We start from the raw sequence: 27,226 nt of genomic DNA, 5'->3' as shown, positions 1-27,226 counted from the left end.
ATGGATGCTACAATCTACCAGATCATATTTGGAGAGCTCGGGGACCTAAATTGTAGTTTGATGGACGCGCTCCAGGACACTTTTTTGGAAAACGCCTCATTGTCATTGCTCAGCTCTGATGGTAAGATGGATTTTCCTTTTTTTTTTTTTTTTTTTTTTTTTTTTTGTTGTCTTGTACAATATTGAGTGATGCTGCGTCTCGGAGAACGGAAACTATAAGCATCCAGTTTTGTTCTATTATTATTTTTTTCCCCCTCCCTTAAGGTTTTTATTGCAATGCCACAACCGATGAGATTGGAACATGCTGGCCGCGGAGCAGCACCGGCAGGATTGTAGAGATACCCTGCCCTGAGTACATCAACGGGGTGAAGTACAACACAACCAGTAAGAATTATGGAATCATGGAAAAAAAGTTATTTTCTGCATTGATTTGGATGAAATGACATTGCACGAACGAGACTTTTTCTTTTTTTGTTGTTGTAATAGGCACAATGAAGCCAAATGTGCAGGCTGTAAAAGTAAAAGTGAAACATGATTATTATTATATATTATTATATATAATGATATAATGATTATGAAAATGCAAAGCTAAGTATAAGCAAACACTGCAATGTGTTTGCACATCTCGTGTTAAATCGTTCTGTGGTATCCCCCCCCCCCCTGTGCTCTGAAGTAGAGCAGTGGTGTCAGTGCATCTCAGTGATCATTATTACACTTGTGTCACTGGAAGAAAAAGCATGTGTGCTGTTCACACAAATCACATCATTGGAACGTGATATGATTATAATACTTCTTACTCCAGTTTGAATCTTCCATCAGATGTTGTAACAAACCAAACTTGGACAATGTTAAGATATTTGTGATGTAGTTACAGAGGAGTTTTATAGAGAAGAGAAAAAAAATCTATCTATCTATCTATCTATCTATCTATCTATCTATCTATCTATCTATCTATCTATCTATCTATCTATCTATCTTATTATATAATAATGATTAATTATATAAATGCCAACATGTCGGTTTTTAAATTCAAGCCATATTTCAGTGAACTGTTTTTTTCTTCTGTTCAGCCTCTCAGAGTGTAGCTGTATAATCCATCACAAGCAGCTATGGTTAACAGCTTCCTTAGACCAGAATGGGTTGCAGTCTGCTATTCTGTAACAAACAGAATTATCCGCCAGCCAGCACCATTTTTTTTTTTGGCCACCGATTCTGGTACAGACTTGAGTTCACAATGTCTCTGACAATCACATATGTTTTGCTGAGTCCAGCCCATTAACATTTCAAATGGCTGAATTTATGGCATTACAACTTCCCCATTACCACACCTGTCATCACAGAGCCAATCAGTGTATTGGTTGTGAATGTAGCCTGATGGAGAACTGACTGGTGTGGTTTGAAGCTGGTTTTGAACCAGTTGCAGCTCAAGTCACTGCTGCTATCTGTAGTTCAACAATAATGACATTTTTTATAACGTGCTGGGTTCTATCAACAATAAGATGAAGGGATGATTTATATCTGCTGGCTTGAAAGTCTGAGCAATTCCAAACCCATTCTGTCTCAGACAACAGTTTTACAAAGTGCTGAGAGCAGCATATCACAACTCAACAATGTCACATTATATAACTGGTGAACTGATTAATCACAAGAATGATGAAGTTGCTGACACATTCAGAAAAGTAAATTACAGTGTTTTTAATTCCAGAAAACAACATCAGAAAATATCTTTTGAGCGTAAGGGGTTCAGAGTGACAGTGTGAGAGTGTGGGACGCTGGACTTTCCATTTAACACAGCTGTTATCTCTGTAATAGACTCACACACACACACACACACACACACACACACACACACACACACACACACACACACACACACACACACACACACACACACACACACACACACACACACGCACTGCAGCCTGCCTTTGTACCTCTTACTGCATTGATTCACCGATTAGATCAGATATTTTAGTGAGATTGCAGTGATCGAATGTTTTTTGTAAAATTCATCCTCCATTCAAATATACCTGCCAAATGCACTGGAGTTTAATGGCAGTTATTTTTGTTTGCTGGAGGTGATGAGTTAATTACACTACTGTTGTTTCCTCCTGCTGTTTTAACAGGTTTGACAAATCCAATAGGATATAATGAGTACAGGAATCAAAGAGAAACTTTTCAGGAAAATGAAGCCACATTGTTGAACACATGGGGTGGAATGACACAGGAGACTAATGTTTTTTTTCCCTTTTGTAGACCCGATAGGTAAGGTAATTATTATTGAAAGTGTCCACTTACTTTTACAGCAGATTGGACTGGGAACAAATCCAGGCAATTAGAGAGGAGTTGTAACCTTATGCACGTACTGCTGCCCTGCACACATCCCTGCCTGCCATTATGAATCCAAATGTATTGTATTCAGGGTCACATTTCCTCACCACATACTAAAGAGCTTTTACCTTTTAAACGCTTTTTCCCACATAACTTTTTCCTTTCAAGAATCAATCCTTTTTGCGTCACTCAATCCGAGGAAATGTTAGCCAGCTAACAGTGGCAAAAGAAGTTTCTCTCTACCTGATTATTTGTCGTGATTGGCGTGGTGATATGCAAACGTAACTAGTCATTGAAATGATGCTTTTGTTTATGTATGTATTTGAATCACTGAGCACATATAATTATAAAAATCACTAGCTTTGGAAGTTACCCCAAAAAATAAATATTTTAAATTTAATCAAATTATTTGTCAGTACCGCTGTGGCCCACTAGAGGCGCACCAGTGGGCCCATTGGTTGTAAAATAGCTGCATTAGCGCTCTTAGTGTCACTGCACTTTACACTATGACTAATACACAAAAGGTTTCAGGCAGATAACAAAGGAGAAAAATAATATGATGGGAGTTTATGGTTTGACCACTTTGCAGTCATATATCTGAAATTATTTTACAGCTCGTTTCACACACTGACTGCAGTGTCTTGGGACTTTTTAAGATGTCCAACTGTAGCTGATGTTAATAGACTTCTGCATCATATAATTGAGTATCAGAGCCAATGAGGCAGACTTGAATAGTTTAGCTGCCTGTGATCAATTGTCATATATGACAAGACACAGGGATTTGAAGAGGCTGATGAGAATTCGCTGTATGGAGCTCCTTAACAAGCTTTTGATCATGTGAGAGAACATTAGAGTCTCTATAGATCACGGCAGTGATGCATACGAGCATGGAGTACATGGAGGGAGGTTGATGGGACTGTAGCGTGATTTGTTCAAACGAAGCCTGGTTAACCTTAGCATGAACTTATTTCATGTATCAAAAACAGGCTTAGTTGTGTGAGGTCTATAGCACTTACAGTAGTTGTTGAGGTAGGTTCAGAGAGGAGGTGGAGTTTATGTTTGACATTATTCACTAATGCACCATGAGATCCTGTTGATCTTGTGTCATGTTGTGTGGATGCTCTGTGAAACTCAGTAGGCTGCCAGTAAATCTCCACATAGACACCACCAAGAAAAACTACTAGTGCAACGTATTCCCTATTCTTAGTCGCTCAAATGTAAGTTAAATAGAGGTGTTTTTCTGAGTTATGGACAAAACAAGATGGACAAATATGAAGTAGATTTAAATGATTGCCCCCAAAGAATTAACTGTCGACGTTAAATTTTAAGCATATACATTGTGTTAACTTAACTGTATTAGGGTGAGTGTATTAGTGGAACAGTAGTGAAGCCTTTACAAAACTCTTTATTACATAATTCATACTTAAGTCACGGGTTGCTGCATGTTTTACATTTAAAGGGACATGGGTCCTGAGACAATGGAGGAGAGTTTTCTTCATGCTGCTGGGTCACATTGGCATCAGATGAATAAAAATTTAAAATCACTAAATAGGTCAGACTAAGAATAGAAGTAGGCCCGAACATGACGCGGGGAAAGTGTTAATTAGAACGGTGCAGTTACACAGAGAGTCTGAAATAGGTAAAAAAAGCACGCCGTTTTGCAAGCTGAAGCCGAACTGGATGCATGATGGCTCACTTTGGTCACACACAGTATCTGACCTATGGGACTAACAATAGATTCTCTTCCATTTGCCTCCCTTGGATGTCTCAGAGCAAAACATTTAATGCTACAGGCCTGCATTTTTGAATAGCATGACCCAGGAGGGGCTTCTGTTATATCTCAAGACAAGCCCCTGTGCTTCGTACTCCCAGTTGGTGAACACTGGAGAATATAAATGCTATCTTTGGTTTAACCTCGTATGTTTACTGTAGGACTTTAAAGGGAATGGATGAGTAAAAACAAAATTGTAGCTTTACATAAATCTGACATTGCCTGTTTAGGTGAGGGGCGCTGTAAATTCCTTTCCATTTCTTTGAGCATATATAAATATTAATATTTGCGCTGAGTGGCTTAAGAGGTTTATGCATTTTTAAACCTTGCTGTGTTTCCTTTTTTTTTTTTGGTGCATTTATTTAGGTCTTTGGTTTACAGGAAATCACCACAGTTGAGGCAGAGCTTTGTTAGATGTGATTTAAGGTCATTCATTGTCACTGCTGGGTTACCTTGTGATGTGTTTTCTGTCAACGTGTCAGTTTTTTAAAATTCAAGCCGCATTTCGGTGACCTATGTATTCTCTGTTCAGCCTCTCAGAGTGTAACCGTAATCATTGAATGAATCACGCTTCTTCTAAACTCACCTCATCGCTGTTTGTTCATTGTTTCTGATCCCGTCAGCACACAGTGTCCCTTTAGTCAACACAGATCAAAGTCAGAATCGCTGCTTCTACAATAGAACTTTATTGATTCTCTTATCTGGATTAATAAAGTCTGAGATGCATCAGCTCCTTGGTGTATATGGGGATCAGAGAGAAAAGCGGAGCTGCTGCTGTTGTTGGTACAGCTTGATGCTATATTTTATTTTTTATTAAATGCGATTGTGTGCAACATTACCTCGTCTTCACAGGCAAGCATGAACCTAAAGTAGAGCGGTGAATATCTCATCATCAAAAATGAACATGGCATGCTTTCTCAAAGTTCACGGTGCGTCTCTGTTGTTTTTCGTCACGTCAAAACATACAACTGTAGTTGCAATCATGAGATGCTTTTTTGAAAGAATAATTCTCTTATTACATTTTTTCAAGAACCACTTAGACACTGTAGGACTACCCTGTGGGCACAAACCTTTTAAAATTGTTGCGAGGCGTGGTTACCCAAGTAGTGTGAAAGAAATCGAATACTCTTGTGTACCGTCAGCATAAGTTCAAGTTTAATGACAGTCGGAATTTGTCCCCATAATTCCCTTGTGGAGAAATAAAGCCATACAAAACACTTGCATGTAAAAATGTAACACTTGATTTATCAGTTTCAAATTTCCAAACCACAGAACATCTAATGTCAGACACTCAACCTACTGATGCAACTGATGTGCATCTCCTCATGCAGAGAATCACTCACTTCTTCCCAGTGGTGCTTTAAAGCACCTCTCCTGCGGTGGATGTACCCTCCTGAAAGCTTTGATCCACTACTCCACAGAGAGACTTGGTAAGCGGGTAGTCATTCAGTGAATTCATCACCCAGCATGTGTGTGTAGCAAACATTTCACTAGCCATTGCACAGCAAGTGCCAAAGGGGGTAATCAGCATCTGTCCCCCCCCAACCCCCACTACACACACACCACTGGCTCAGCATTCACATAGACACGACAGCAATGTTTCCCAAAATAAAAAATACATTGGGTCACAATGTATTTTATTGCTCATTAGGTCTTATTTTGATAGCCTCTCAAAATGTCACTGAAATACCAACCCTGTGTTCTGTGTTTTCATTAGCCCTGTTTCACATATTTTTATGTGCATTTTGAGGTATTCCATTAGAATGATTCACATAAAACTAATTGGTATAAACACAGGTAATTTGTAGCATCTGTTTTAATTGTTGTTGTCGATTTTATAGTTGAAGTAAAAGTTGATTCTTGGTTTGAATATCATGTTCTTGGTTTAAATTTTGAGAAGTGCACTTGACTTGAAGCATGAGACTGATTCTTTCAATAATCAAACAAAAGTGTTTTATTTGCCTAAACATGCATCACTGCAACCTCCTCCTCATGGACTTTGTGCAGTATAAGGGTATAAGTCATAATTCTTGTATTTGAACAATGTTTCCCCAAAAACTGTTGAATTACACATTTTTGACACTAAAAAAACGTTGCAGCTCCTTATTGTTGTAATAAAAGTCCACACTACAGATACAATTGAATTGCTTGATTTTAAGGATAAAGGTCAGACAGAATAGTTTTTTGTAGTTATTGCAGTGACCTGCTATGAATGACTTGGATGAAGTGCTTATAAAATGTGACAGCATACGCCTGCTCTATAGCTGTGTAATGTGGTGGCATAATATGCTCTCATTATCCAAACACGCTTAACTCCATGTTTGGTTTGTCAGTTTCCCTTTAGGGCCACTGACTTGTAGCTCACATCCGTTTGCTCATTTTCTCTCACCGACTGATTTTAGTACAGCTGCGAGGTTTGACAGAAAACACGAACATTTGAATCCATAACCTACGATTGTAGTTATTACTAATGTGTCTGGAGGGCATGGAAGGAAACAGGAAAGCTTGAGAGACACAGCTGTAAGTAGAAGTTACAGAGCAACTCTTCCTCGGGCTCCTTTGTCCTGTCTGCTTCAATGGTCATCACTCTTTAAGAGAGAGTCAGCGTTCCCTGCTTAACAAGAGGAGATAGACTGACACTTACCCCGGCTCTCTTCCGTTGCAGTTCTTCACAGTGTGACACTTACAAGACATGTGCATTGGAGTTACAGTACCAGTCACACTTTTATCCAAACATCTTGTTGTTCAACCATTCAAATGCTCAAACTTGATGTTAAAATGATCAAATCGGATGTTGAAGGGTCTAAATTCATCAGTCAATAAATAGAACATTGCTCTCCATCTATTTTGCTAATTGATTAACTGCCATTTTTAGAATTTCTTGCTAACAGACCGTGGACTGTATACAAAAAATGTATGTAGTCAACGTAACGTCACCCATCAGTTTGTGGACTGCCAGTTTGAAGTCTCAAGTTCAACATTTTTGCCACCATGATCTTGGTTTTTGTATCATCTTAATTTTCAGGCAACCACAAATCATACAAATGACTTTTTCATGATTTGAAAACACAATGTGAAAGAGCAGACCATGCTGTGATAGCGACCTTTCAAACACAAGCTTGCCCTGAAGCATGCCTTTATTTTTCTCTAAATGGGACAACATTTATAAAATGAACATGATGCTGCATTGTAAAAGACTTCCTTAAATCGAGATCATAAATTCATGTTTACAACGTCAACTTTGGTAGCCAATCAAGTGAGAAGTAGGGTCATTATCTAATAGACCCAAATACAATCGAACATCTTTTTAAAAGTTGAGTCGCCCCCTGATGGCTATTAGAAATAATGCAAGTTTAAGGCACTTTCGCGTGGGGTTAACTTTCCAGAGCCAGAGGTTGCCGCCTTGTCAAGACAGAAATATCCCAGCAACTATTGAATGGATTGCCCTTGACAATGGTATAGATATCCATGGTGCCTAGAGTTTGGTGTTCCTAAGAATTTCCCTGTATCGTTAACATACAAAATCTACTTGATGGATTGGCAAAAAACTTTCTACACACATTCATGATCTCCAGAAGATGTATCCTTCTGACTTTGGTAATCCCCTGACTAATCCACCACAAAGTTCTCATTTGTGGTTTTAATTGAATGTCTAATCAATTATTGGATGGATTGCCAATGTCATGAAATTTGATAATGAGATGAGTTCTCAAATGTGATTATTTGCTGGTTTCCTCAGTCTTCTGATCTTTAACCGAATACCTTTTTGAAACCAATATCACATGTAAATGCAAAACATGTGTTTATAAGAATTAAGGATATAACAATTAGAGATGCAGCAATCCAACTTTTTCTAGTTGTCCAAATACTGATACTTGGGCTTTAGGTATTGGCTGTATGTGTAATAAGCCTCACTGTGTGGAAGAGACTAGAATCATTCATTTACTTGTAAAGCAACCTCAGGCTTGGCTTAAACATTGCTTTCCTAACTTTGTGAAAAAAAACCCTGAAAAAAACCCTAGATATTAATGCTATAAATTGTTTTGTATTACTATAGTGGTATGTGATACCAGATCGGCCTCTTTTATTCAGTATCCAACCGATATTATTTACAGTATTGGTGCATCTCTAAGGACAATAGAGTAGACTTTTGCTTATGTAACTTTAAAACTTTGGACCCAAGAAATAAAGAGCTCTACATAATTCTAAATAACAATCCTCACCTTGAAATGTGCATCATGGGTCTGACATGTATCCCTGCTGGGTTCATAAATATAATTCTAAGCAACGACCTTCACAATTATTTTCGTATGTAAACAAAACAATCTTCACTTAGAGAAATAATAACAGTTGTGTGCTGTACGGACTCTCTCCCTCTTCCTTTCCCTCTCGGCACGAATGTGTCTTACTCTGAAACCCAAACAAAACCTGCCCCCATCTTTTGAATTTAAATGAGAAAAGCTGCTTTCTTTTCACTTCTAATCCTCCTCTTCTAGGGAAATAATCACTCTATTAGACATCTGACTAATACTGATCAAATTCTGAAAGAATATTTAATTCCAGGTTCATTATTGTTTTACCAGAGGGGGTATTTGGATTCACTGTTTGTCTAATGACTTTACAACCTCAGGTCAGAAGCAAGTAATACAATACAACCTATGTCATGTATGTCCATTACACTCCATCTCATTAGTTCATCTATAAAATTCACTGAACCATCTCAAGTGTAATGAGAATGCCAATCATACTTGTTGTCTCACTCGGTTCAGAGGGGGAATAAACATTCAGGTCCATCTTTACAAATTAATTGTTAAGAGAAATATAATATCGTCTGATGATATAAGGGTGTTCAAATTTGACCTCCCTAAAATGAACAAGCTATTCATTCTAAGGTGGCTTAAATTTTCTTTCTTTTTTTTTAAAACAAGATTGCATTTGTATTTTGCCTCAGGAAATCACCTCTGCAACACAGTGGAGCGGCAGAGTTCCCTAATTGGGTCGCCAAGTCACAGAAACAGCAATTTTTTCCCCCCCGAGTCCTTCAGAAAATATGAAATATCACAACAATCATGACAATCTGTGACAACCCAGAAGGCCAAAAGAAGTGTTTGTGCTGCAGTTGTTTTATCGATCACTTAATCAAGAAGGTGTTTTTAAAAGGACAAGAGCTCCAAGCAATCCCTACTGAGTGCTCAGTTTGAAGATTACATTTAAACCCCTTTGATGGGAATAAAAATGTCAAAAATCCCCTGATCATGTTTTCCATCCTTTCGGAGTAAAGGCTGCACTCCCACTGGATTCTACTTACAAATAAAATAATTTGCTGAGGGGCATTAACCAAAGGAGCAAATTTATCATTTTCTTCTCGAGAACTGCCACTTCTATGCAGGGAATTGCATGCTTTGAAATATATCTGTTGAGCTTTTTTCACTTTGACTCTGCACTGATTGTGCTTAGTACTTATTTTTAATGCGTTTTCCTACAGAAGCCAGCCAAACGTGTCAGTTTTTGCTGGTTGCATGCATAGGGTCTTAAACCAGGCCGAACAGCCTTTACAAAAGAGGGAGATGCACACAATCGGGCAATTAGCAAATTATGAATCAACTCAAAGGCAAAATACAATGGATTATCACAAGTAAATAGCCGACATACTTAGCTCAGGAGAACAACACTTCAGTACAGCAATCAAGAGGTACTGACATGCAGAGTTTTTTTGAGACTAATCTTTTACTTCACCACTGATGCATGCAATCCCTGGTTTGTAATGGAACTGTCAGTTATTAACATATTCAATGCTTGGTTGTTTTTTTTAGTATTCAGCTCCATTGCCAAAGATATTTGGATGACATTATAATCCCTTATCTGGGGAGTAAAAATTGTATTTCCCTTGGGTTCAATTTTGGAGGGATTTTTGGGTTGTCACAAAACCGTTTCCATTTTAAAATACAGAGATTAACAACATGAAGACAGGCTTTTGCAGGTTCTTTTTGTCATAAAATCTTCTTTTCAAGACACTCGAAACAGAAAGAGAATGATGATATATAAGAACGTGTTTGATTAAACTGTTTCTACATGTTGTCCGCTGGCTTCTCTTTGTGGCTGCTCGGGCAGTTTTTCTTTCTCCTTGATCATCAATTCTAGACCTACATCCTGGAATTTCACATTAGGGTAAAAGATTTAAAGCTAATTGATCCCTCTGTGCCTTGGCCTTTTTAACACAGTGTATGAATGCTAATGAAAGGAGGTGTTTAAGGCCAAAGCAGCATGACTTTCCATGATGCAGATGGGAAACTAAAGAGCGAAAGTCAGGGCCCATTGTGTGCTAAATGACAAAAGGAGCTTGACGGGTTGTTGTCAATAGCTGTCTCTTTGTATTTCATAGACACTTTTAGCACTTTTAACTATTTACATCCAGATTTTTATACAACCTCCTTAAAAAATGATCGCCCAGTTAGCTGTTATTGCTTTTTTTGATACTTTTTTGAAAAATCAACTCAATCAATGATCAAATGTTTTCTCATTTACATTTTATAAATTGATTTATTTCCCTCCTTGATGGACGTACGAGAGATTTGCATTAGTCACTGGGAGAAATCAGCCAAAAGCAGTGGATTGAACTTCCCTGCTGAACCAGCTAAACACAAGAGAAACCTCAAGAGAAACTGCATGACATAAAGGACATCTCTCATGAGTGTGGGGTTTAGGTTTCTTTTTGCCAATTTGCTGCAAATTTGTCAAGAGAGATACCCCTGCTTTAAGCAACTGTGCTGTATGTCGCTGTAACGGGTGGTAGCAGCTGGTTGGAGCAGTCAAGCAGCCAAAGCTCACTAACCCCATGCGTCTTCTTTTCATGGGCTCAGTGGAGGTTGTCCTGAGTTTGTGTGGTTTGTTGGTCCCTGCGGGTGCTCCGGGACCCAGTCACCCTGAGAAATGTCCCCTTTAGACCTGGTGCAGCATTTCTAGAGCCACATCTCCAACTGCCAACTCAATTGTCATCTGTTGGAGGCAGAGAATATGACACAGAGGTGTACGGTCACAGAGAAAAGAATAAAGCAACAGTGGGCTTTCTGCTCTGGCAGGTTCCTTGCATTGTCACCAACTAAAATTTGAACTTTACTTATGTTCCCAAGATCTATTTTAAGCTACAAGAAGCACCTGCAGTAGAAGTCTGATTTTGTCCTCAGATATATGTATATTTCTGCACAAGCAACAGATGTGCATGACGCAAGAAAAAGCTCAAACGTCTTTTCGTCCTCCCCTTGGGCAGTTACATTTATAGTAGTCTGTGTCAAAATTTCACAGAGGGAAAATATGACAAAACAAAGATATTCAGCAGAGTCTGTCAGATAATTATTTGATTTCTAAACCCTCTTAACACTCACTTCATGTGCAGTTTAATGCAAAAGCTTGATTTTCCTGGAGCAATGCAGAGGAAATAATAAGTTGCACAAATATTCCCTGAAAACAAACAGATTTTTTATTAGTCAGGGCAGGCTACGAGTTAACAAGTTATTTCCCATTAGCGTATTTAAGACATGAAGTGCTTATTACTGCTAGAAAACAGCAGTCAAATGCACCTGAAAACATAAAAGCTCTGAACAGAGTCTAAATACTTTTTTATGCATGTGTGACTAGGCTTTCATTACCTCCTAAAGATAAACCCCCCAGAGATGTACTTCAGGTAATGCAATCATTTTTGGACCATGGACTGATAATGCCAGAGAGCCAGGGACTTGTTTTAAAACAGGATCAGCACCTCTGACAAAATGTATAACAAAGTAAATGTGACAAGAGCAGGACAGTTTTATTTTTCTGTGTAAAGTGGTTTAGATGCCAAGCTCTGTTTGATCAAAGCTGGGTCAATCAAGGGCTTGGGAACAGTTGCGTTTTTAATATTGTGAATGATGTTGGCATGTTTGTGCTGACAGGTTAGAAACACTGGAGACTAACATTTTATGATCTGAACCGCAGGTCGTCTGGGTCACAAATATGTGCTATTTATAGTCTGGAGAAGAGTTTGAGTTTTCCAATATACTGCTCACAGGGAGCTTTTATATGTGCTTTACTTACTTATTAATCTGTCACAAGGGCATTCTGTAATGTGTTTTGAGCAAACATATCACTTGGGGCATTCCTTTTCTAGCTAGACTATAAAACAGAAATATGTGAGGAAAAGAAAAATATATATTTATATATTTGCCCTTTGAAAAAGGACACTTGCATCTAAGACAAAAAGGGCAGGGGAGGTCGCTGAGACGCACAAAGTAAAAAAACAAGAGACTTGGAGATGAGATGTAAGCCCCAGAGTGAATCACTGACAATGTAAAAGAAATCATGACCCAAAAACTAAAACAGACAATTATTAAAAATGCATTGCTTAAGTGGTGCCCTGTAAAAAAAACTACACAGCTCACACAGTCATAGAGATTAGCTTCGTTGTGAAAATGCTTTCCATTCCTGTCTCTCACCATAAAATAAATGAAGATGTACTGTTTAGTGAGAGCAGGTAACTGTATGAAGTTATTGAAAACCTAATTGATGGAAGATAATTAAACAGAATGATCAGGGATGCTCTTAAAGAGCGAATGCATCCGCTCGCCATTAAGAGCTCCTAATACGGCTCTCTGAGGAGACTGAACGCACTTTAAAGCCGTGCTCTATTCAGAATACATAAATTAAAAAGCATGAATGTAAGTGGTTTAAACTTGAAATGATTTAGAGTGAAAACAGAGCTTTAAAAAATGCTCCGGAGAACTCCAACGAAAGACTGATTGAATACTGTTTATTCCCTCACCATGCTGTATATCAAAAATACAAAATGAGTGTTTGCAACCTCTTCACTCCGTCAAGTCCTCTCTTAAACCCTCTGACGTTGGTGTAGGTGACACAGCAGCTTTGCTCCATTTCCTGCAGATTAAATGAAATATCAAACTGCTGCCAGATTCCCATGGAGTTAAGGTAAAGCCCAGTTTACTCTGTCTCCGGCTCGCAGAATTAAATTTCAAGTGGCTTGAAGGAAAGCTGCTGTTACTGACTCAGGTGTGTGGCTCACATGAGATGTTTTCATCGTTCCACTTTTAGATATCGTCCCCTCTCATCTTAACTAACAATTTGAAACTCATCCGAATAAAAGGCCCCCTGTTCTACTGACTATTTCACAAAACAGCTAACACAAATGGGTAATTTACACTAAGCTATGAACAGCAGCTCGGTGCTTTGACGAGGCGTTCACTAACAGTCATGTCATCAGGAAACGACCCTCCTGACTCAAGAGCAGCACAGATGACAAACTAAAGCACAGAGCAATCAAATTCAAGACAAAGGAATAAAAATGTTGCAATCAGCTGACAGTAACAGCTCAGCGGCAATTAAGAATGTGTTACAAAATGATAACACAAAATAGAAAAGTGTTCTATCCCCAAATTAAAGAACCACTCCACACTAAATATATTTAAGTTAAAGAACATTTCCTTATTTGCCTCGAGAAACAAGCTGCCAACCCTCCAATCATTGAGCAATCACACTGTGTTTGTTTGCATGCAAGTATTTATTTGTGCATCCAAGAAAAGCCAGCGAGTTTGGCACAGTGGATGGCGGAGGAGGCAATGTTAGCGTGAGGAAGTCAGTTGGAAATTGCACATTTTCTATTTATTTTCTTCTGCATCTTTACACGATTGGAGTGTGGACAGTGTTTGGTCGTTCCAGTATTGTTAACATCTTCGCATGGCAGCCCTGTCCCTAATCCAAACCCAAGCAAAAAAATAATAATTTAGTGTTCTTTATTCACACTGTGTGAATATAATGCACTGTAAAGAAAAGTGTGATGAGAAGAGCTTCACCATGCGTAGTGCACAGATGGTTAGTCAGAAATGTGCTTTCCATGCACCAGTGCCATGATTCAGTCCTGCCTCAGCGGAATAGCTCACAGGGACAACACTCACAACCTGCTCCTCTTCCTCTATTTCTGCAACACGAATGCTTGTTTCACACACACAGTGAGATTTTTTTCCTAGACTTTTTCCTGGACTTCGGAACTTTATCTGGGAATCACTTTGTGCTGCTGTAATATTAGCTCAAGCAACCTAAAACGTGCCACATCTATGATTTTGTTTGCAAATATAATGTCTCAGGATAAGAATATAGTTCTCCATCATACATGTGTCTTCTATAAACACCTAACAGTACACACCATCAAATAGGTCACATTTTATGAGTTGTAACTAATGTCTTTCTTGATATTTGACAAAAATGTTTTATTGATATGGCATAAATCAGTTTGGAGGTATTTATAAGAACAGTCTTTGGGTTGCCAGGTTGTGAAAAATGGGTTCAGGCTGAGTTTATATTGAGTTTATACTGTAATAAAGTAGTTTATCTCCCCGAACTGCGTCTTCTGGGTGGCCAGTTATGGCTGCGTGCCTTAAGGCTCAAGGACCCTTGGTGGTTGTGGTGACACACACTTTCTCAAAACACTTATTACTGCCTCTCTGATACTGCCATTGACTGCCTGCTGACGAATCACTGACCACTCTGAACCAGCCCCAGGCCACAAGTGCTTTACTGAAACCCAAACGCTACTCTGCAGCCAGAGTAAACCATAGACTGTATGTCTATGGTGAAAACAGTTTGCTTCCTTACAGGTCTGCAAATATAAATGATACTTTCGTTAATGATAATAAATGATTTGCTCTGCATCTCTTCCATAGCCTTATAGTTCATGTTTAAACCATACGTGAGGGAGTAGCTGTCCTCTCATGGTTGCCTACACTGCACATCAACTCTATCAATGCCCCATGACAGCTGATCAATGAACATGGTGGGATAGTCAAACAAACAAGCACTGTTTGTTTCAGGGCGCATTACAAATTACTTTCCTACTGCGTTTCAGGGGAAATACCTTCGACTAAACCAGTCAGCTGCTTGAGTGATTTTCCTTCTCTTATTGATCATTGTGCTAAACAGCTACTACTCAAACAGCTGAGGATTGGGATTTTCCTTCATGAGCAGCACAAAGCCTTGTCTAGTCACAGTACAGTTAGTGTTGCTCAGCTCCTTCTCCGTTTCTAGCTGCCACAAGCAGTTTTCTGCTCTCCAAATACAAATGTCACATGACGTAACATTAATTTGAATGCTAAGGATCTTTTCCTGCTGCTGCCACTGCTCCAAGAGTCACTGTAGGCAAGATGTTATCTTCACTTGTTACCAACTACCATATTGTTTTGTTGTTTACAAAAATCTTGGACACGGGATGAGTGAATATAAACATAATATTCTACTCTGTCTAAACCATTAATCCCAGAGGGGGGAGGAATATGCAACTTTCTGAACATTTGAGATGTACACATTTGTTCATTCATCCGTTCAGATATTTAGAATAATATCATAGTGGCCCGAGGACTGAACTCACAGGAAATAGGATAATTAGAAGCAACGTAAGCACACATTTATGTAATAGTGTTGAAATTTTTTTTCATTTAGAAATACACATATCACGCAGTGAATTATTTGGAGTTGAATATGAATTTTATACTGGAGACCTTGACCTGTGCATCATTATTATTATTATTATTATTATTATTATTATTAGTAGTAGTAGTAGTAGTAGTAGTAGCTTTATTAGTATTATTATTTCTACTAGTATAAATCACAGTTGTAGCTTCTGACAGCAGCAATCCCATAATTGCTGCAAGTTGTCACTCAGAATAATGAAAAAAAAAACTACATTACTGATGTGTATCTCAGCATCAGAGTGGTTTATCACTTTAAGTGGCTGTTCATAATGGAATAGAAGAAAACGACCTTTACACTTTTATTGCTGCTCTGTTTCCGCCCAACTCCTTAAACATTCTTCTGTGTCAAAGAGATAAAGGAGGCGCGGAACGCGTGGGGAGGAACTGCAAAATGAGAAAGATTCAGTTCGAAGTTGATTATGGAAAGTGGGTTTTGAAATATATGCATATAAACTGAAGGAGTAAGAGGCTTTGCAGTCCCCCACCGTGGATAAAATGTGCCTTGCTGAATTAGTATTCTGTGTAAGACTAACCAGTATTTTAAAACATGAATTACTTTTGCAACAATGCTACACTACACTTTCACTGTTTTTTCAACCATGCTTCTGACTCTTTTCTTGCAGGGAGTGCTTACAGAGAATGCATGGATAATGGGACCTGGGCACTGAAGAGCAATTACTCCAATTGTGAACCTATTTTGGAGGAGAAGGTTAGTGTGGCGTCACAGGAGCAATCCTGCTATGTCACCCATTCTGTTAGCAACCTGTTAAGCATCTCAGATAAATGATCACAGCTTGTCATAACTACACTGATGGCACACAGAGAATAACAATCAGATCCAGCAAAAGTAATGTGTAGCTCTGATTGCTTTACGCTTATTGAACTGCACTCCAGTTAAACTGCTGAAACATTTTTTACCAGACTACTTAACAAAAACATAGGAGCAGCTGTGGCGTAGTGGAGAGCAAGGTAGTTCTCCAATCAGAGGATCGGTGGTTCGATACCCGGCTTCGGCAGTCGATGTGTCCTTGGGCAAGACACTTAACCCCAAGTTGCTCCTGAAGGCTTGCCATCGGTGTGGACTGGATGTTGCATGAATGTTAGTTAGAGTCTGATGGTGGCACCTTGCATGGTAGCCTGTCATCAGTGTGTGAATGGGTGAATGATATGTAACATACTACTGATTGTAAGTCGCTTTGGATAAAAGCGTCTGCTAAATGACTGTAATGTAATGTAATAGGAGCAATCTTGTCTGTGTCCCTATAAGCAAAGCCTGAGGCCAAACTGTAACACTTATGTATTGCATGTAATGAGTTTTGGCCTTGTTACCTCACATTATGACTCCTTGTTTCTGGATCTTGCTCCATTTTCTCAGATCATTTTAAACCATGACATCTGAAGTGTGTCAATGATACATATATATATAGATAGATAAATGCTTTTTCTTCACTTTAGTTAAACCTCAAAACAACATGCTGAGATAGATGAATAGAAATACTGTATGCACTTATATTCATGTTTTGTTTGTTTTATTCCTACCCTCTTCTCTTTGTTTTATTATCAAGCAGTTGCATTCAAGAAGTAACTCATGTGTTGTCTTTACAGAGAAAATATCCAATGCATTATAAAATTGCGCTGATCATCAACTACCTAGGTCATTGTATCTCTGTGGGAGCTCTAGTCGTGGCCTTCATTCTCTTCTTGTGCTTAAGGCAAGTACAGAAATAGTCCCTATCTAAATGTGTCCTGTATGCATGAGAGTCGTAGAGGACAATCAGGGAAATTCACTTAATATCCTTGGATTGCACATCATTAACTCACTTATGTAAAAATGAATAGATGCGACTCAGCTGGAGTACGCAGGCTGATAACGACACAATGGGAATTTTATAAAAAACATGATTTCCTTTATAAGAAGCTGTACCTTTCTTTCATGACCTGGTTTAAACACACACACACCTACCTCTACAATGACAGAACAAACAACAGCCTTAGCTGTGTTGTGCATTATGGTTTGATCCATGTGAGCTTCTCAAGTATTGATTTCTTTAGATTAAAGTATATAATAGTCAATAGTTTGTTCTAAGAATACTCTCTTAAGATTTCATGGAGCAATCTACAACTACTTAGCTTTTTGTGACTCTATACTCTTGGCACGTCCATAAATCTGGAAAAAAACTCCCCTCATTACTCCAGAAATTGCCTGAAAATCACCACATTTGGAATTTTTTTCAGTATCAAAGTAATCCAGTGATAGTTGTCTGTACATCCATTGGTACAGTGCAATCAGGAATTAAGGGAGTTGATTGGATGCATGACATTAATTAATAAATAAATGAATAAAGGTTTTACAAACTGTTTGCATGTAATATTGGAGCCTCTTTCTGTGATAGGGTCGGCCAATAATTTACGGACAGTATAATGAAAAAGAATCTAGAATATGAAGTTACTTTGAATAAGCTGTTCTGACTCTATGAAATCCTGATAATAACTCATGTTTTGTATTTGGCTTGTGGTAAAGGAGCATACGATGTCTTCGAAACATCATCCACTGGAACTTGATCACCACGTTCATACTGAGGAACGTTATGTGGTTTTTGCTTCAGCTGATCGACCACAATATCCACGAGAGCAATGAGGTAACAGCTTTGTTTCACTGGGTTGTACACACATATACTACATGTACTGCATAAAGTAGAAACTTTAAGATAAGCTATACAAAATGTTATATCAAGTATTTCTGTTGCAATTTAAAAGTAACTTTGAATCTTGTTGTTTTTTTCAGCCTTGGTGTCGATTAATTACAACAATATACAACTACTTTGTGGTGACAAACTTCTTCTGGATGTTTGTTGAAGGATGTTACCTTCACACAGCCATCGTGATGACTTATTCAACTGATAAACTCAGGAAGTGGGTCTTCCTTTTCATCGGTTGGTGTGAGTATTTCCATGTTGACGGTGCATTAAAACTTTACTCTGGACTGATTTATTTATTATGAATGTTTGGGATTAACTGTGAGTACTTTTGACATAATAGAAGCTTATTTTCATTAAAATATTGTAACTATCTGCCCAAAATGAATTTGATACATTGTACAATTTAAATTAAAACCAGGTTGTGGAACAGTTGACCCACAATGTTATATGACATTTCTCCCCCGTTCAAACTTTTGCTTGACTGAAAGCAGTTCAAGAAAAGTCTGGTCAGCAAGTGAAGCAGAGGGAGACCATTTAGTGCTTCAGACTCAAGATGGTACTTTAATTTCACTTCAGGAGAACAGAGCTCCAGTGAAGTGAGGAGAATGTCATTGTTTGTGCTTGACTAACAGTTAGAATGAGTTTTGAACATGCACTGTAGCAGATGCCACTTATGACCAGATTAATTATCTATGCTCACCTTGACTAAAACTACTGTACAGTATTTAGCAGAGCATGGTGTCAAAATATTCCATCTTGAGGCAGAAAAAACATGGAAACGTGTTTGTACGCTTCCCTGAGTCAGTCTGACATTTCCTCTCTGTCTGTTTATGTAATGGACATTGTGTGTTCTTGCAGAAAGGAAACTAAACACACTTTAATGCATCTAGGTCATGCTAAACTGACTCAGAGATTTATGAACATTGGAATGATATAAAAATATAACTAGGAGATGACATATGATTACTAATGACACATGGATGACATGATTGGGAAGCTCATATTGGCTTTAAAATATAAATAACCAAAGGCATATATCAATCATACCAATGTAGTTAAATTAATTAATATGATTAGAGTATGAAGTAACTGACAGCTTTTCTTGTGATGATTAGATTGTGTGTGCAGCTTCCTCTTTCTCCTGCAGGTTTATATGAAGCATGATTGTTTTGTTTTAATCCAATACATATGTGAAGTAGTGGTGTATTTTAGTGAACATAATATCTTGAAAATTAATATTTTCATTTTCTGTAATCAATACCCTTCATTTGTAATATCTCATCTGTGAAAAGTCTATCATCATTTACATAAATTCACATGTTGGTGCTGCCAAAGAAGCAGGCTTAATCAGATTGGAAGCAGATAAAGGAAACATGTAACTATAACTAACTGAAATGTAATAGAATAAATTAATATTAGTTGTTAAGGGTCATACTAAATCAGAAACAGGTAGCATTATTACAGTATATAATATATAAATACAATCTGTACAAATGATCTTGTTCTCTTTTTCTTACAACTGCATTGTGGAAACCAGGAGCCAGTGAAGGGATTACATTTCTCATAGTGTCACTGATATAAGTCTTGAGAGATTGTTAATAAGAATCCATTAAGGAAATGATGGAAGTGGGGCGGATTAAATCTGTCTTCCACCAGAGGCCTGATGTTAGATCCAAATAGGTTTAGAGCATTTCATCTCCATTAAAGTTCATTTTAATCTGACCCTCTGATCCACTTTGTCTATATAACTTCACCAGTTCTGGTCAGCTGTCTGTCACCATCTGATTTGTGCACTCACTAATGATATTTAGCTAGAAGCTAATTTAACTGGTCGGCATACGGACAGGGTGAAAGTCAAGAATTTACTGCTTGTTGGAGCAGATTTACCTTGAAATAAAGTCCAGAGTGCTTTGGTGTTTTTACTTTGATCTTAACACGCAGCGAAGAAGGCGCTGATGCTGAGGCGGAGTGGCTCTTTGCTCTTCTTTCTTTTTTGTACTTACAGATGTATTATTTGTATGTCTGTATGTTTATGCAGCGTTGTGAGGCCTGGGAAAACTGATAAAATGTTGGTCACAAAAAAAAAGCTTTGAAAGGCAGACCACGTTAACATGATAAGATTAGACTACAGGAGATGCAAGTGTGCTAGTGTGAAAAATGGGAAAAACTGAAAAATAAATATGAATTTTGCAAAGAAAAGTCCTTAAAATCTTTGGAATTATCCCCAAAAGTTGTGTCTGTTTTGGAGAGAGGATGACAGCACCCAAAGTTAAATTGATTTTATTTTACTGCAGATGATTCAAGCACAGTTGGTCTTTCTTTTTAAAGTTAGACTTGATAAAATAAAACCCCCAGAGCCAAATATTTGGCCATCCTCTTCTCGAATCACGTCAGTGCCGTTAACTGCAACTCATTTCTGGGTGTGCGTTCCCCAGACAGCTCCTGTTGATGTGATCGGTGTTGAAATGTGGTCCAAGTTCTATAGAGAGAGCCAGTAGGCTTGACGTGAGAAATGGAGAAATAAACATGCATTGTTCCATCATTTAAATAATGATTTCATCTCATCTCATTATCCCATTATAGGGATTTCACAAAATGTATTATTGAAAAACAGCACCTTCTTTATAACATCTGTTTTCCAGATATATACTATATCCATCATTTCTCTCCTCCACCTCTATGACTAATCATGTATACGACTGTGAAGCCACGTTAGGCGGAAAATGTTTTTACTTCGGAAGAGAAAAGTGAGAGCATGTTTCTTCTTTTTTTGGAAGGAGCCTGATCTGAAAATAAATGAAATTCTGTGGTTTTCACCTTCGTTATTCTGACTCCCTCCAGTGAAACCAAGAAAAAAGCAGTTTGAAGTTAGGTTACCAAATATGGATTGCTACATTAAAACCTCAATTTTTTCAATTGTCATTTTCTTTCTAACATAATTTTGTTCCCTTTATACTGAAATGCCTTTGAATTATTTCTGACTTACATGAACCATTTTATATCTTCACTCCAGGTATTCCATGCCCTATAATAATTGCTTGGGCAATAGGAAAGTTATATTATGAAAATGAACAGTAAGTATCCAGTTATTCTCCACTTTTTCCGACACTGATATTATTCTTAAATTTTCCGGTATTGATTATTTATTTTCTCCTGTCAACAGATGTTGGTTTGGTAAAGAGCCTGGAAAATATATGGACTACATTTACCAGGGACCGGTTATTCTTGTGCTTATGGTGAGCCGTATCACATTAACCGAACATCCACTGCTGTTATTTTCCACATCATTTTGTTGAACCATTCATTCACATAACACACTATTTACACTTACATTAAGATCCATCCCTTACGCCTACTTGAAGATGTAAACTGATTAAAAAAATATGCCCTAAAATGAAAATTGTTTTATAATGAAAACCATTTCCATCGTGCGTCTCGCTTTTTGGAAAGGTGGTATTAATCTTCCTGATGGGTTCAGGCATTTCCGCGCATATAAATACTAAAAATAGGAAATTGTATTCATAGGAAAGTATCCACTAATGGTTTGTTACAAGCTGTTATCGGCATGCAGCAGTGTGGCAACCGGTTCTTGTTGAATAAGAAGGTGGCTTTGACTTGTGTCTGTCCTCTATTCCTCCTCTTCCTCCTCCTCCTCTTCCTCCTCCTCCGTATTTAATGAGCAGAGTATGTTCTTGCTCTTGATGTATTGCAAAGAAATCCATTAGCACCGGGCCAAAGACTAATTCTTTTGTGTTTTTTTTCCTAGATAAACTTTGTTTTTCTCTTCAACATAGTACGAATTCTTATGACCAAACTAAGAGCTTCAACCACGTCTGAAACAATACAGTACAGGTGAGTTTATGTTTGCAGAATAGAAATGACACTTTCTCCTTCTGCTTTTAGCGCCACAGTAGCTGATTTAGAAAGCAAACTTATATTAACCTTTATAATTACTGCCACTGTTTAAATTCTGACTTAATTTCATACAAATCCTCTCAAAGAGAAGCTATTTGGAGATCAAAGGTTCCAATGTTTATGACACCAAAGGGAAATTACTGCCAGAGCAGAAAGTCTAGTATTTTGTGCAAGAGTTTATTTCATTTTGCCCCACCAGTCATCTTTAAAGGTGGCAAACCTCTATGTACGAGTTTGCTTTCTCACCTTTGATTACTCTGTCAAGTGTATTTTTTTCCTTGGGGGATTATTTCGAGTGTGTTTGTAGAGTTACAGCTCAGACAACTTCAATTCAGGCTTGACAGGCTGGTGTTGGATTTATGGTTGCATGGTGTGACAGATATGCTGGCATGAGCCATGCAGATGTAAGTGAGTGGAGGACCGGAGTGTCAGACATAAATTATTGAAATGGAAAATATAATGGTTCCTTCAAAGCGCTGTCGGTTTTACCAGAATGACAAGTACATTATAAACAATGGTGTAAATAAGACAAGGAAATAAATAGAATTTTCTGTGATGTGTGAATTGCTTGATTTGCACAGCTTGTCATGATTACGGAGCCTCAGAACCTCCAAATCAAAATTAATTTATTACAATTTATCAACATTGCATACTGCACTGCATACTTGATGTATAATTGTAAACTCAAACTTAATGACATGGCACACTGCAGACCTGGGGGGTTGCAATCAAGTTAACAAAACACAAATTAAGAAAGCATTATTACCAAATAAGTGCAAATTGCCTCAATAGAACGCAGTACTGTAGCCATCTTGCAAAGGAGGCTTCATCTCTAATAACTTGTTGATATTGTGAGAAACAAAGAGGGTGTGTGTATGTGGATTTTATTCCCCAAGTCGGCCCATTGGTGCAAAATGCCTTTTCCCAAATCAACTTGGATGAAATCCCAGTTCTTATTAGAGAAATTTCACAAATAAAGCTGCTGATTTTCTATTGCTGTCTTCACAGGAAAGCAGTGAAAGCAACACTGGTCTTGTTACCTCTGCTGGGCATCACCTACATGCTTTTCTTTGTGAATCCGGGGGAGGACGACATCTCACAAATCGTTTTCATCTATTTCAACTCCTTTTTACAGTCTTTTCAGGTGAGACAAAGGATACTGATGTCATGTGACACGGGCCAACGCTCGAAAAACCCACACACACAGTGAACAGTGCGAGTCATACGGATTTCTCAATGTGTTTTACAGCCGTGTTTTGTCACTTCTTTTGCCGTTTATGAGCCTTTTCGTGGGAAGATGATTCGAAGTAGCATCCTGGCTTTGCTGGCACACAAAGTGGCCCCTTCTGCCTCCTGTTCAGTGCTCTCAGATGACAGGATTAACAAGGCGGTGTGGGCATGATTTCTGCTCTGCGGACTTTCTATCTTTAACTGTAAGACAGAGTGGGTGGAAAAAAAGGGGGTTTTCATGCAGTGCTTCTTTACAGTCAGGAATTATATTTGGCATGACTCAGTTCGCTCTCCAAACTGAACACCTAATTTTTCTTTTTCTTCCCATGACCGCACCATCTGAATTCTAAGATGTCTAATTATTGTGCTCTTACACAACACAGCTGCATTTACCTCTTATAACAATAATCTGTCTTTTTACTCTGCAGGGGTTCTTTGTGTCAGTGTTTTACTGCTTCCTAAATGGAGAGGTGAGTCACATGAGTTTTGCAAAAGACTCAGTATTTATGAATTTAATTAAGTTGTCAATGTGTTTCTTGACATATGATCTTAATAAAGCCCAACATGGATTTACTTGTTTAGTTTAGTCGTGTTTTTCTTTTCCTAACTACCCTCCAGTTAGATTTATTTTTGCTAAATTCAATCAGGCAAAAATGCCAAAAGATGTTCCGTTCTGCTTATGAAATTGTAGCATGTTGATTAGATACGAAAGGAAAGCCTTTGTCAAATTCATCTAATTACAATGGAAGCAAATTGCGGACTTCGAGCAGGTTGAAGTCATTAAAGCCATTACAAGAATGACACATTTAGCAGTAATTGTGACAAATGAAGGACCCTTTTCCCGCTCTTTCACAACCCTCGAATAATTGAAATCAGTGGTGGAGAGGTGGTTCATTTAATGAACTGTGAAGAATATGAGTCACCCATTTTGGTATATAACTGAATACAAGTGTAAAATTGTATTTGGCATCATTAATTGTTTGGCTTTAAGCCTAGTTTTGAGTTTCAGACATTTAGAGTTTTGTGCTCAGTGCTCACATAGATGTGTTTTCTTGTTTTCAGTAAATTGTCTTCTTGTCCTGCACTGATTTTAATTGACAATATTTACAGTGCATACATAATAACATTCCTTTCAACATGAATATTTCCATCAACCTAAACTAAATTCCTGTAAGAATTTCAACCTACATACTGCTCTTTAATAATCAAATAGTTTATATCACGTTTTCTGTCTGGATTCTCTGTAGGATGCAACACTAACAGAATACTTTGACATTGGCACAGATACAACGTGTTTGTTAAGTATGAAGCTCGAGCCAGGAGACAGTTTGGTTAGCTTAGCATAAAGACTGAAAATGGGGGGAAACAGTTAGCCTAGCTCTGTCACAACTTGTTTTTACACTTTGCTTTTTGTGCTGATTAAACAAAAGCAGATGTAACATGTTTATTTGTGAGATTTAGATGTCCTGTAGTTTTTTTTCCACCTTTGTATAGAACAAGATAATATTCTTTCCAGTCTTTATGCTAAGCTAACCCACCTGTCTCCTGGCTGTAGATTCACATTTAATACAAACACAATAGTGATATTTATCTTCACATTTAGCAAATATAGTAATTTCCCAACACGCCACAGTATCTCTTTAACAAAAAAGATTTCAAAGTCACATGTTAGAAGAAATCATTCTTCTTTGCAAATACAAAGTATCCATAATAATTACAATAATATCATCTTCATCGTCAACACTTTAGGTACGTTCTGCAGTGAGGAAAAGATGGCACCGCTGGCAGGACAACCACGCCCTTCGAGTGAGGGTGGCACGAGCCATGTCCATCCCCACGTCTCCAACCAGGATCAGCTTCCACAGCATCAAACAGACCACAGCTGTGTGACCAGCAAACAATCTCCACTACAACATCAAGGGAACAGACTAAATCTTTTTTCTCCAGTCCAAACAAGGAAGTGATGTGTGGAGCAGACTGATTCCTCCAACAAGGGTGCAGTGTGTCGAGTGGGACTGAAGAGCCTGGCAGTTTCTCTTGTTTGGTGGGAACTATTTATTGCGCCCTCAACATATACTTTAACAACACATGCAGTAGAATGGACACACAAGATTCTTGGAAGAGTTATCTCCCGTAAAAGAGTGTACATGAGGTATGGGGTTTGTATTTAAGTCTTATCCTACAGCATTCTCATCGCTGTCATTTTACTGCTTAGCGGTTGATGGGGGAGCAAAATAATCCAACAGGATTTGCAACAGGAAACTTCCACAGCTCACGCAATCATAGACAACTGCTCCCATTGTTACTTAATGGTAAGGCGGCATGGCACACTTGCCATTTAATTAGATAGATTAATCAAGATGCACTCAGAAATGTTGTCAGATGTGAATTTGGTGGGATGAATATCATCATCCATCTGCTTTTGACAGCTAGGAAAAAGGCTTCGGGGACAAAGAAGGTTCACCTGAATTAAATATAAATAACTACTGTATAAAAAGGCAAACGATTCAAAGGATAATTTGAACACTTGGTATTCATCAAAACATTCTCAATGAGTGTTAAAAACCTTCTCGTCAATGTGAGCTGATTTTATACGAACAAGCCATGCTAATGGAGCCTTTATGATGTGTCTTCGGAGCAGACTGAGCCTTCTCCTTTAAGTATGTATTCTTTTATACCGTGATGAAATTTTTGTCTTGTACTGTATTGTTGTGAACATTGTCATGATACTTCAGCTTCCTGTAGTTTGTTGTCCCTTCTATATTGGTTCACTTCCACTTTATCAGGTTTTCTCAGAGAGGGAGGGGTGTGAAAATAACGAGAAATTTAATGTGTCATGTGTTTAAACTCCCTGCGGCTGATGGATGAGCAGTACGAAATTAAATCTATTCCAAATGAGGAACGATAAGATGATATATAATATATATAGGTGGGAAAGTGAGTCATTTATGTAATTTATGTGTATGTCAACTGCCATGCGTGGAATTTTTCACGTAGGCACAGTGGAAGCAGATTAAATTGTTCTGGCTTTATGAAATCCTTGTGGCTTTCCAGTAATCAGTGTCACAACTAAGCTAAGCTGCAGGTTTAACAGAAGGAAGGCTTGATGAAATGAGCACCAAACATTTGCCTGTAATGCCAACTCTTAACATCTGCTCAGGCCGCTCACACAATAATGGGAACCACCATTTATCCTCGATGTCAAAGTCCAAAACCACTTTGTTTTCTGCAAAAAAAGGATGAAGAGAGGAAATGTAGTGTGATCTTTGAAAAGGATTAGGAACAATAAAAAAGTGAGTTATTTTTCAAGCTTTAGTTTTGATGCAGATGTTCCTTTGTGTGTCCCTAATATTTACTACATTACATCAGTAGAGTATTTCCGTCTGGTACAATTAAGAATGTTTAAAAAGGAATAGTTTGTCATATATTTAAATTACTGAGAGTTAGAGGAGAGGATTGATACCCCTCTCGAATCTGTCCCATATCTGCCAGTTAGCTTAGCATATGACTGGAAACAGCTAGCTTTGCTCTGTCCACAGGAGTCTTCAACTGGTACTGACCTTCTCATGTAACTCTTAGGAGAGAAAGCAAATACGCACACTTCCCCAAACTATTTTCACAATAAGAAATCTTGGTCTTTTTCAGTTTGGGTTCGTATTTAATGTTTTGTTATTTATTTGTTTATTTATATTGCTGTAGTTATTTGATATTTTCATCAGGATAACATCCACTAGTTCTTCTGAGGACTTTGGAATTGAAAAATAAATGGA

At 38.0% G+C, this 27,226-nt stretch overlaps 1 protein-coding gene across 1 annotated transcript; it reads left to right on the top strand.

Moving 5' to 3' along the window:
• LOC129088841 (corticotropin-releasing factor receptor 2) lies at positions 1–25,346 on the top strand. Its single transcript, XM_054596080.1, has 12 exons — positions 1–121; positions 265–384; positions 16,236–16,321; positions 17,218–17,324; positions 18,134–18,251; positions 18,398–18,551; positions 21,325–21,385; positions 21,475–21,547; positions 22,078–22,163; positions 23,235–23,370; positions 23,885–23,926; positions 25,206–25,346. The coding sequence occupies exons 1-12, from the start codon at positions 1–3 to the stop codon at positions 25,344–25,346; spliced, it is 1,245 nt and encodes a 414-aa protein (XP_054452055.1).
• The last annotated feature ends 1,880 nt before the right edge of the window (positions 25,347–27,226 follow it).

This window comes from Anoplopoma fimbria, chromosome 3, assembly GCF_027596085.1.
Source record: "Anoplopoma fimbria isolate UVic2021 breed Golden Eagle Sablefish chromosome 3, Afim_UVic_2022, whole genome shotgun sequence".
Lineage (NCBI taxonomy): Eukaryota > Metazoa > Chordata > Actinopteri > Perciformes > Anoplopomatidae > Anoplopoma > Anoplopoma fimbria.
This window is presented reverse-complemented; position numbering and strand designations above follow the sequence as displayed.